Raw genomic sequence first — 11,047 nt, forward strand, 5'->3', positions numbered from 1 at the left:
GCTCGTGGCGTCATCTCTCCAGTTTCTCCTCAGAGGTTGGTATCTGAATCCTTTCCTCATCTGTTCCCTGGGTCTGAAATCTCCAGTCCCTCACTCTTCCTTTTTTATTTCTTCCTGGGAATTGAGGGGGGGTCTCCAGTCTCCCCCCTGCCCTTCCCTCTATCCCCCTGCAGGGTCTCCTTATTGCTTTTCAAGCCTGGCCCCGCCAGCCCTGAGCGCAGGGGTCTTCATTCTTCTTTTCTCCTCTTCCTCAGGCGACAGCTCCCTTCCCGTCCTCCCTCCCTCCCCGCCCCCTCCCCCACCTCCGCGGCCCCTCCTCCCCACCCCCTCCCTCCGCCCCGAGGCATTGTGGGAGGAAACAAGATGTGGGGCGAGAGCGGCGCGGGGAGAAGCCCGCAGTGCGGGGCCGGCCGGGCGCAGCCAATGGCGAGCGCGGACGGCGGCGCGCGCGGCGGGGGGGAGGCGGGGGCGGGGCGCTATTTCAGGCGGGGGGGCCGCGCGTCGGCCGCGTTCGGCGGCGGAGCAGCGCGCAGCGGCGAGACGCCAACGAGGAGCGAGGCGGGCGGGCCGGCCGGCGTCGTGAGGCGGAGCGCGGGTGGCCGGGGGGCGGAAAAAGAAGCTCGGAGGGCGGGCGGCGGCGGCGCGAACGTTCGGCCGGGGCTGCGGGGACGCGGGACACCGCGGCGGCGGCGGCGGCTGCAGGAGGACAAGCCCAGGGGACACCGCCCCTGCCCGCGCTCTGCCTCAGCCCATCGCGGCTCCCCCGGGGCCCGTGAGGACTCGACTCGGTGAAGGTGAGCGGGGTGGGTGCGGACGGGCCCCGGGCCGCACCCGTGGCGCCCCGGCGGCCTCGTCGCCTCACGCGAGGCCGGGGGGAGGGTGGTCCTCGAGGCCTGGGGGCCTAGGCTTGGCCAGCCGGCGCCCCTCCCTCCCCGGCCGGCCTGTCGCGCCACCCGGTGACCCGGCGACCCTCGTGGCGCCGCGGGGGGCCCGGGACCGCCACCCTCTCCCGCGCCGGGAGCCTCGGCGCGCTGCGTGGAGGCCGCGGCTTGTCTGGGGCTGAGGGGAGAAGGGGTGGAGAGGGCTCGGGCGTGACGCGGCTCCTCCCGCCGCCGCCGCCGCCGCCACCCTCCGGGGTGTCCTTTCCGCCGCCGAGGACGCCCGGTCACCCCGGCGCGGCTTCAGGCCTGGCGGGGGAGAGCGGCTGACGGGCCCGGCCGGGGCGGCGAGGGCGGGAGGCGACTGCTTTCCCTCCTTCCTCCCCGCCCTCCCCCCCCTTCCACCGGTGCTGCCCTGCGGGGCCGCGGCCCTCGGGAGGACGGGGTGGAGGAGGGCACGGCCCCCTGGGAGGCCCGGAGGGACGAGCTAGGTACGTGGGTTGTGTGTTGGCTGAGAGAAGGGCGGTCCGTGTCATCCCGAGGTGTTTTTTTTTTCCTTTTTAAATCGCAAGCCTGGGGATTGAAGCTGGGAGCTGCCCTCGAGTGCCTCATTGCTTTTCAAAGGAGCCTCTGGCTCGTGACTGAGGCGGCTGGCTTGGGGCCCTCTGGCCATCCGTCTATCTGGAGGCCCTGATCCCTTGCTTCCCCGCCCCCCACCCTCAGGAGGAGGAGCCAGACCGGGCATCTCCCCGTCTTTTTCTCTCTGGCACCTTGCATCTCCCTATTCTTTTTATTCCTGGCACCTTGGATCAGGGGTGGTTCGGGCTGGACCTTAACCTCTAATCAGACTCCAGAGGGGCCAAGGATGTAGAATCGGGGCATTGTAGTCATAAGACCAGCATTATGTAACTACAAGCTCACTCCTGGAGAGTAAGATGGCTTTTAATTATTGTGACAAAGTTCTTCCTTTGGACTTTGGAGATGAGGCAGTGGAGCCAAGTGAGCTTCCTGGCAAAATGGTGCCAAGATCATATTTGCACTTCCATCATCTCTAACCAGGCCCCACCCCCCTACCTCTGGATTTGTAAACAGTGCCCCCTTCTGAGTGGTAACCTGGAATAGACCACCAGGTGACACTATATACTACTTTACTTATAAAAAGCCACATCAGATGCCACTATTGTATTTTGTTTAAAATTCGTTGAGGTTGCCCCATTTATTTTCATTTCAACCTTTGGTTTGGAAAAATGAAGATGTTTGTTTGCTCAAGGTCACATAGACAGGCTTTAAAATGGATTCTATGACCTTTCCTCAGGCAGTCCAGTGTTCATTCTTTTGGAGGCACTAACTTCTCCACTGGGGTGTAGGGGTAGGTGTAGGTTGCCTGCTAAAGTGACCTAGCTAAGTTTGGCAGTGCCAGACCAGGATGTGGTCAAGGACTGGGAGTTTGTGTGCATGCATTCTGTGGTTTTAATGCAGGTTGAAATAATGGTCATGAGTTCTTTCTCTTTCAGTTCACCCAGTGGAGAGGCTAGTGTGGACTGAGTGGTTGAAAGAATTCTAGGGACCTCTCCTTGAGCAGGCTGGCATCTGTGTAGTCTGTCAAAAAAGCATGGACTGACAGCATCTTTTGTTCATTGGACTGGCCACAGAGTGGTATTTTGGGGAATTGTTTCCACTCTGATGGCACTATGGTCAAGGACGAAGGACAGGATTTGGTTGGTCATTGCCTCTGTTCCCGCAAAGTGCCTCACATGTTGTAGACAGCCAGGCAGCACTGGCTGGTCTTGAGATTCCTCTCTAAGAATACTGTGATCCGTGGAAGTAGCAGACATAGGGACATGGCGGTAAAAATAATAATCTTTCACCACTCTGGTACTTTTTAAAGAAAAGCTGTCTTCATTTTACCTTCAGTCCCAACATTTTTTGTTGTTCTTTTTGGTCATGGGGCTTGAACTCTGGGCTTCGGCGTTATCCCTGCACTCTTCAGCTCAAGGCAAGCGCTCTACCACTTGAACCACAGCGCCACTTCTGGTTTTCTAGTGGTTAATTGGAGATGAGTCTCACTGACTTTTCTGCCCAGGTTAGCTTTGAACCGTTATCCTCAGATCTCAGCCTCCTGAGTAGCTAGGATTACAGGCTTGAGCCCGGCTCAACATTTTTGTAAGGATAAGAATGATAACTTGTCTCTATCCTCAGGTGTTATTTTTTGAGTGAATAAATTTTACTTGAGGAAGCAAAAATTCAGGGAAATGACAACTCATTGGTTAGAGCTTTCCAGAATCTAGAGCTTTAAAAAATTTGATTGATTTTTGAGTTGTAAACATTTTAGTGAGGAAAGTGGGGAGGCAGAGTGAAGGATGGGATAAGATGGCATCACTTCCAGCTTCTCCATCTCATAAGAACATATTAGCCTTGGGTACTTTAGAGAAAGTTATCTACTTACCCTACCAGACATTGGTGGCTCAGAATGTATGACCTATTTTGGTTTGTATAGGACAGGGCTCCATGGAATGTACTCACAACTACTGGGAAGGTGGCTCAGTGGTAGAGTGCTTGCCTTGCATGCATTAGGCCCTGGGTTCAATTCCTCAGCACCACATAAGCAGAAAAAGCCAGAAGTGGCGCTGTGGTTCAAGTGATAGAGCGCTAGCCTTGAGCTGAAGAGCTGAGGGACAGCACCCAGGCTCAGAGTTTGGGCCCCACGACGACCAAAAAACAAACAAAACCCTCACAACTACTCAACTCTGCCATTATAACATACTCATATAAAGTTATATTTTACAAAAATAGTGGTGGCTGAATTTGGCTTATAACCCCTGGTATAGACTTCTTGTTTGCAGCTGCTCTCATATAACTTTAGTTAATTCTTTTAAATAACCCCTAATAGAGAGCTGCCCTCATTGCTAAAATGAGAGTAATTGATAACAAAGAAAGTCCAGATTACTTAAGGCACAAAGATCAGAAATTCAAGAATGAGGGGCTGGGAAGGTGGCTCAGTGGTAGAGCTCTTGCCTTGCATACCTGAGGCCCTGGGTTCGATTCCTCAGCACCACATAAGCAAAAAGAAAAAAACCAGAAGTGGCGCTGTGGCTCAAGTGGTAGAGTGCTAGCCTTGAGCTGAAGAGCTGAGGGACAGCGCCCAGGCCCAGAGTTCAGGCCCACAACCGGACCCCCCCCCCCCCCCAAAAAAAAAAAGAAATTCAAGAATGACTTCCTAATTCTGCTTTGATCCCAATGATGTACTAATATGGGATAGTCTGGTTAGGTGTTATGCCAGTAGTATTAGCTTAAGGATAAATCTTGTAGTCCCTGTTTTCTAGTTAATAATGAAAATACAAAAGTTGAGTTACTTAGGTGGGCACCAGTGGCCCACACCCGCAATCCTAGCTCCTCAGGAGGCTGAGATCTGACGTTCACTATTCAAGCCAGCTGAGACTGGAAAGTCTGTGAGACTTGTCTCCAATTAGTCACAGAAAAAAGCCTGAAGTGGAGCTGTGGCTCAAGTGGTAGAGTGCTACCCTTGAGCAAAAAGCTCAGGAACAGTGCCCAGGCCCAGAGTTCAAGCCCCAGAACAGGCAAAAAAAAAAAAAAAAAAAAAGTTGAGTAATTTGCCTAAAGATGCAGCTAGGTTATAGGTTACAATATTTTGGATATCAGTGCTGTTTAGAGAATTAGAAGCTGATAGCTATTAAGAGTTAGAGAAAAAAAACCCTCACTTTATACATGATAAAAACTTGGGGCAGATTGGTTTTTTCCTGTTTCTAACACTTCCAAGGATAATGTTTTCCACTAAAAAACTTAGGAACTTCCTCTCATAATGCCTTATGTCTGTGTTTTCCTTAAAACTTACCCTCTATACTCCCCTGTCCCATTGAGGCCTCACACCCAGCAGGTCATGTTTATTGCCTAGAGCATGGCATTGTCAACCTCACCTCTCTTATCTTATTGCAGTGTCACCATGTCTGACCGGAAGGCAGTGATCAAGAACGCAGACATGTCTGAGGACATGCAACAGGATGCTGTTGACTGTGCCACGCAGGCCATGGAGAAGTACAACATAGAGAAGGACATTGCTGCCTATATCAAGAAGGTATGCTGAGAGAGCTGTAGCTTGTGGCAAAGGTAGGGATTGGCAAGTGAGTTGTAATTCAGGGAGGATTGGAGCAGAGGATGTAAGTAAGAGGTGTATCCCATGCAAACATGCAACCAAATCCTGCAGAATTTACCAAGTAGATAAATTAGGGAGTGATTCTGAATCACCAATTATATATATATTAGGAAAAAACATATATATGTACACACACACCTTTAAGAAGTAGTACAAATGAGTTTCAACGTGTTAACTTATGTGTATAGTACACAGCATGATCATCTTGATCATTGTCATTCCCTTCCTGTCCCATCTCTCTCAATTCTTAGTAGACATGCTGGAGACATATGTTATTTTACAGATAGTTTAGTGATTACAAAGCATTGGGGAAGGGAATCACTATGTAGCAAAGGTTCAGAATAAAATATTACTGGCCCAGATCAGAAGTCTTTGGAATTAACATTAGGATAGTATAATTTTTCAGGAAACTGCACCACTTAAAAGTAGGATATTCTTATAGTAATCATCATGAGGGTAGGGAGTTTGCTGCAAAAGGAATAAGGTACTGTGGCATCCTCTTCTCCCTATAGTCTTAAGGAAAGAATGGACTTGCATATATGCTCTTGGTTTCTATGGGGGATTTGGAACCAGGATACACCCTTCCTCCCTGTACCTATATGAAATGATGTTCCTCATAAAATGATGAATTATTTGCACTTATGCATACTTTTTTTGGGGAGGGGGGCAATCCTGGAGCTTGAACTCAGGGTCTGGGCACTGTCCTTGAACTTCTTTTGTTCAAGGCTAGCACTCTACCACTTGTCACAGTGCCACTTCTGGCTTTTTCTGTTTATGTGGTATTGAGGAATAGAACCCAGGTCTTCCTGCATGCTTGACAAGCACTCTGCCACTAAGCCACCTTCCCAGCCTGTTATGCATACTTTTAATCATCTCTACATATAATACCTAATACAATGCAAATACTATGTAGTTATACTGAATTGTTTAAGGAATGACAGGAAAGACTACATATTCAATACAGATGTAACTTTTTTCTGAATATTTCAGTATATGGTTTGTTGAATCCATAGATGTAGAACTCACAGATACTGTATAATTTAAGAAAAATTAATATTAGAATAAGCTTTTAGTTCCTGAAAAATTCTTTAGTGAATGTGTGAATGAACATGGTTAACACTGGGCTGGGAATGTGGCTCAGCTGATTTGAGCAGGAAGAAAGAAATGGGTATCTGGGCCACCTGACTCCTAGCCACAACGCTTGTCCACTACAGGCATAGACCCAGTTTTTTTTTTGTTGTTGTTTTGTTTTTTGGGTCCAGTCATGGGGCTTGAACTCTGGGTCTGGGCGCTGTCCCTCAGCTCTTCAGCTCAAGGCTAGCGCTCTACCAATTGAGCTACAGTGCCACTTCCGGCTTTTTTCTTTTTGCTTATGTGGTGCTGAGGACTCGAACCCAGGGCCTCATGCAAGCAAGGCAAGCGCTCTACCACTGAGCCAGCCCTAGACCCAGTTTTTGTTTTTTGGTGAGTTGGTGGTTGTGGAGCTTGAACTCTGGGCCTGGGTGCTGTCCCTCAGCTCAAGGCTAGTGCTGTACCACTTGAGCTATAGTACCATTTCTGGTTTTCTGGTGTTTTATTAGAGATAAAGAGTCTCATGGTCTTTCCTACTTGGGCTGGCTTTGCACCTGTATCCTCAGATCTTAGCCTCCTGAGTAGCTAGGATTAGAGGTGTGTGCCACCGGCGCCTGGCTAGGCCCAGTTTTTGATCATCTCAAAAAAGATGGTCCATGCCAGTAAGATATGGTAGGTAGAATCTCCTTGAGTTTTACAGGGAGGAAACTGGAGTCCTACGAAAGAAACTGTGTGTGTGTGTGTGTGTGTGTGTGTGTGTGTGTGTGTGTGTGTGTGTGTGTGTGTGTGTGTGTGTGTGTGTGTGTGTGTGTGTGTTAGAGACCATAGAAACTATGTGTGTGTGTGTTAGAGAGAGACCATAGAAACTGTGTGTGTGTGTGTGTTAGAGAGAGACCATAGAAACTGTGTGTGTGTGTGTGTGTGTGTTAGAGACCATAGAAACTGTGTGTGTGTGTTAGAGAGAGACCATAGAAACTGTGTGTGTGTGTGTGTTAGAGAGAGACCATAGAAACTGTGTGTGTGTGTGTGTGTGTGTGTGTGTGTGTGTGTGTGTGTGTGTGTGTGTGTGTGTTAGAGAGAGACCATAGAGGATACAGCAGAGATGGCAGCTTCATGCCAAGTGATGGCCTTACCATCACTTTAGGGGGAAGTGACTGTTATATTCTGACAGTCTAGATTCAAGATGAGCATTGGATTTGGTTTCCTCTGTTTCTTACTATCTCTTGGGATTATGTGATGATAGAGGCTATTAGGAAGCTAAACATTGTATGTGGGACACCATGTGAAACAGCCTCAAGATTGACAGCATTGATGTGTCCATGGTGGAGAGTTGCTGCATTTTCATAGCCACAGCAGGATGCATCTGGAACTGAGGTTACTCGCAGACTCTGTCAGGCTCTATCCGATTAGCTCACAGGGATCTCCTAGGTGGTTTTGGGCCCTTGATACAAGTGAGAATTGGTGGGGAGGTCCTTGTTCTGATATTGAGTGCCTTCATGGTGCTTGGCATATGTGATTGCCTTTAATGCTGGCTTAATAGAACTATTTCCCTGTACTCTCCATAGTTGGTCCTCAATTGCTTCAGTGTCTTGGCTTTTGACATTTACAAGTGCTAGTTTAAGTACCATGTGAGGCAGTGGGCGACCAGTTCCCACTTACCATGCTATATGGAAATGCAGTCATCCTTCTTTCCACTGGCTCATCCCATTGCATTGCTGAAGACTCACTTGAGTGTGCTTGTGGTGGTGTGAGGGGGTGGAATAGCTAGAGGAAGAAGAGACGATCAGGGTGTAGAATGCTAGAGAGTTGGCACACAGGAATAATGGAGCCTTTGTGGTGTTCCATTATTGATAAGGGGAGGAGTGTCCTAGCCAGCCTTAGAACCTGAGCTCCTGGGGTTTGGTAGCTGAGGCCCTGGTTGGGGTAGGATAGTAACAACTGAATGTGGGTGCTGGAGTTTCAGAGAGGGAGAGACTCCAATTCTGATTTCTTAAGCTCCTCTAATCACCTTTCTTCTCCCCCTTTTATTCTTCAGGAATTTGACAAGAAATATAATCCTACCTGGCATTGTATTGTGGGCCGAAATTTTGGCAGCTACGTCACACATGAGACAAAGCACTTCATCTATTTTTACTTGGGTCAAGTTGCAATCCTCCTCTTCAAGTCAGGCTAGGTGGCCATGATGAAGGTGTCAGTGGCGGCGGCAGCGATGGCAAGCAGGCGGCGTTGCTGGGACTGTTTTGCACTGGGGCCAGCATCAGGATGTCCTCTCCAATGGCTGTGCTACTGCATGGACTGTATACTCGATTTCATGTGTATGTCGCAGTAAACAAAACCAAACTTCTTTCTGTTTAGTTGCCTGGGGAAGAAGGCTGCTTTACGTTTATTTTTCGAGATTTAAAAAAAAAAATTTTGTTGTTGTTTTTTTTGTTTTTTGTTTTTGGTTGTATTGCACTAGTAATCTCTCCCGCCCCCTCCTTTTTCTCTTTCTCTCCCTATACAAAATAAAATTTCCTCAACAAAGTCTCAAAGACTAGGAAGGCTGAGGAAAAGAAACAGATATCTGGAGGTAAAAGTAACTGCAGTTGCCTCTCCTGGTGGTGATGCTGTTTTAGGAGGGCCGGGGAGGCTGCTGGAAGACTGCATTAGGATTGATCAGGAGAGAGTGGTAGGAAGGAGGATGGGGGGAATTGATCTAGTACCAGGGAAAATATTCCACTGAACTGTGATTTTACGGCTTAGGGCAGGGTGTGGGGTGGGGGTGGTTTCTTTTAAGGGGCCCTGCAATGTGTTCCTCTGTGGTGTGTGGGAGTGGGGAGCAGACTTGTCTTGCTGTCTTTGTCAGGATTTCTAAGTAAGGGCTGTGTCTTCGTGGATTACCTTTTCTTCCTGCCAGAGATCACACTAGGAAGATGTTGGGGATAGATTTAGCTTGATTAGTTTTCTTTATTCTCTTTTGTCTGCTCTCTGCTTAACCCTTGGTTTTCTCATTCCTCTGGAGTTCTCTTAAAGCAGCCCCTGTTGTTAGTTGGCTGGCAAGGGAATTTCTGATGACTGTAGTTCCTTAGTTAGGTCTTAGCAGTCAAACCAAATCAATGTTTCCCTTCTTTATGTCTCTGCGTGTATGTGTGTATGTATGTATCTGTATCTGTGTATGTGTGTATGTGGGTCTGGGGTAGAGGGGAGGGAGGGGGCAGAACAGATGGAATCTCTAGGGTGTATAGGTAGGTAGGGGACACGGTTAGTTATAAGTGAGCCTTTTGGTATGTCTGTTGTGGGATGAAGACAAGTGTTACCAGTTACCATCTACCACCCCTCACCCCCACACACCTTCCCAGTCATCTAGATCAGATTTGCTGCCCTATTTGGTTGCCTGCTCCCTGAGAAAGCTTTGGGACAAGATGGCCATGCTGCCATCTGCCCTAGAGCTGGGTCTCAGTGGAGGGGAAAAGTGACTTTGTGGATGGTTACAGTCTCTTATGGGGAAGTAGATGGAAGTAATAAAGGGCAGAGAAGAGCTTCGGTGGAACTTCAGAGGAGGTGAGTCTTGCAGTGATGAAGTCCGACATATTAGAAGATAGGGAAGCTGAGTGGGAGGAGATTCCAGGGAGGATGCAAAGGATGACCTGGGAATGGGATAGGGTTGTCATTGCTGATTGAGCTGCTGATTCTGATGAATCACATTCAAAACTCATCTGTAGGTTTGACATTGGGGGGTTGGGGTTGGGGTATCTAGCTCATTTTTTTTTTCCAGTCCATTCTTGGGGTTAGGAGGAGGCAGAAGAATGTCCCCTCCCCAAGTTCTTTAGTGTATGCTGAGCCTTTTTAATGCTATCAGGAGCGGGTGGGAACTAGGGCGGTGACTGAGTTCCCTATTTAAGCCCTTGAGTGGGTACAAGAGTGTTTGATTTTAGGTTTTATTTTTTTATGAATGTCCAAATCTGTTTCTCCCTGCCCTCCCAAACTTTGTGTGGCCAGTTGGAAGTGTCTGGTTTGTGTTCATTTCTCCATTTCTGGAGCAGGGATTGAGACCCTGCTACATCTCCTATGCTCTGCATCCACGCCTCTTTTGGACATTAAAGGTCGATTGATGCACCTCTGAACTGTTTGGGTTTCTTTGGAGGGTGGATGGTTGGCTGAATAGCATTGATGCTATACACTGAGGGGATGGGGGAGTGTATGTGAAGAGTACCTAGGGTAGACTAGACTAGTAATGTATTAGGGAATAAAATGGCCGGTGAACTGTTAGAGGAACGTAGTGATAGTTCCTACCACTAGTTATGGCTGGATCTTAAAAAAGAGACTACCTCTGTGATAGTAAGGTCCCAAGGAATTGAGATAAGTGACTGGGACGTGGTGTGGTGGTACACATATGTAATACCAGAACTTGGGAGGATGAGACAGGAGAGTTAAGAGTTTCAGGCCAGTCTGGGCTATGCAATGAGTCCTGGTTTCAAAAAGCAAGACAGGTACAAGGTCTTGTTCAATCCCCAGTAGTGCCCAAACAAAATGGACTATAGAACCTAAACTTTGCCTTTGCTGGTATAATAGAACTGGTGATAATGATAGAGCTGCAGTTTTGTGGGTGAGGGACAATATAGTTGGATTTTATCTGTGATGATGGTTATCTCTAGGGCCAGAACTCATCTACTGCCTGCTCTAATGGAAGAAGTAATCCAGATGTCATCTGTGGACAACTATAGGGCTTCCTGGAGAGCAGCATCTACCCTGTGGGCCCTGGAAGGGGAAGCTGTGAGTGGGTCACAGAAGGGCCTGTGGAGTATAGAAAGGACTTGTGGAATTATAGCATTCAGTCACAACTGAGGCTTGACAGAGGAGATGTCCAAGTGTCAATAGCCAAGTCTTACCTCAATCTCTAGTCTTCTGGGACCTCCATTTAGCTGAGCCCAACCAGAAAGCAGATGAC

At 48.6% G+C, this 11,047-nt stretch overlaps 1 protein-coding gene across 1 annotated transcript; it reads left to right on the forward strand.

Annotated features, from left to right (window-relative positions):
- The first annotated feature begins 541 nt into the window (after positions 1-541).
- On the forward strand, positions 542-10,223 carry Dynll2 (dynein light chain LC8-type 2). Its single transcript, XM_042673613.1, has 3 exons — positions 542-794; positions 4,833-4,971; positions 8,156-10,223. Exons 2-3 carry the CDS (start codon positions 4,840-4,842, stop codon positions 8,291-8,293), a joined length of 270 nt encoding a protein of 89 aa, XP_042529547.1. The 5' UTR covers positions 542-794; positions 4,833-4,839; the 3' UTR covers positions 8,294-10,223.
- The last annotated feature ends 824 nt before the right edge of the window (positions 10,224-11,047 follow it).

This window comes from Dipodomys spectabilis, unplaced genomic scaffold (genome assembly GCF_019054845.1).
Source record: "Dipodomys spectabilis isolate Male_0828 unplaced genomic scaffold, ASM1905484v1 ptg000018l, whole genome shotgun sequence".
NCBI lineage: Eukaryota > Metazoa > Chordata > Mammalia > Rodentia > Heteromyidae > Dipodomys > Dipodomys spectabilis.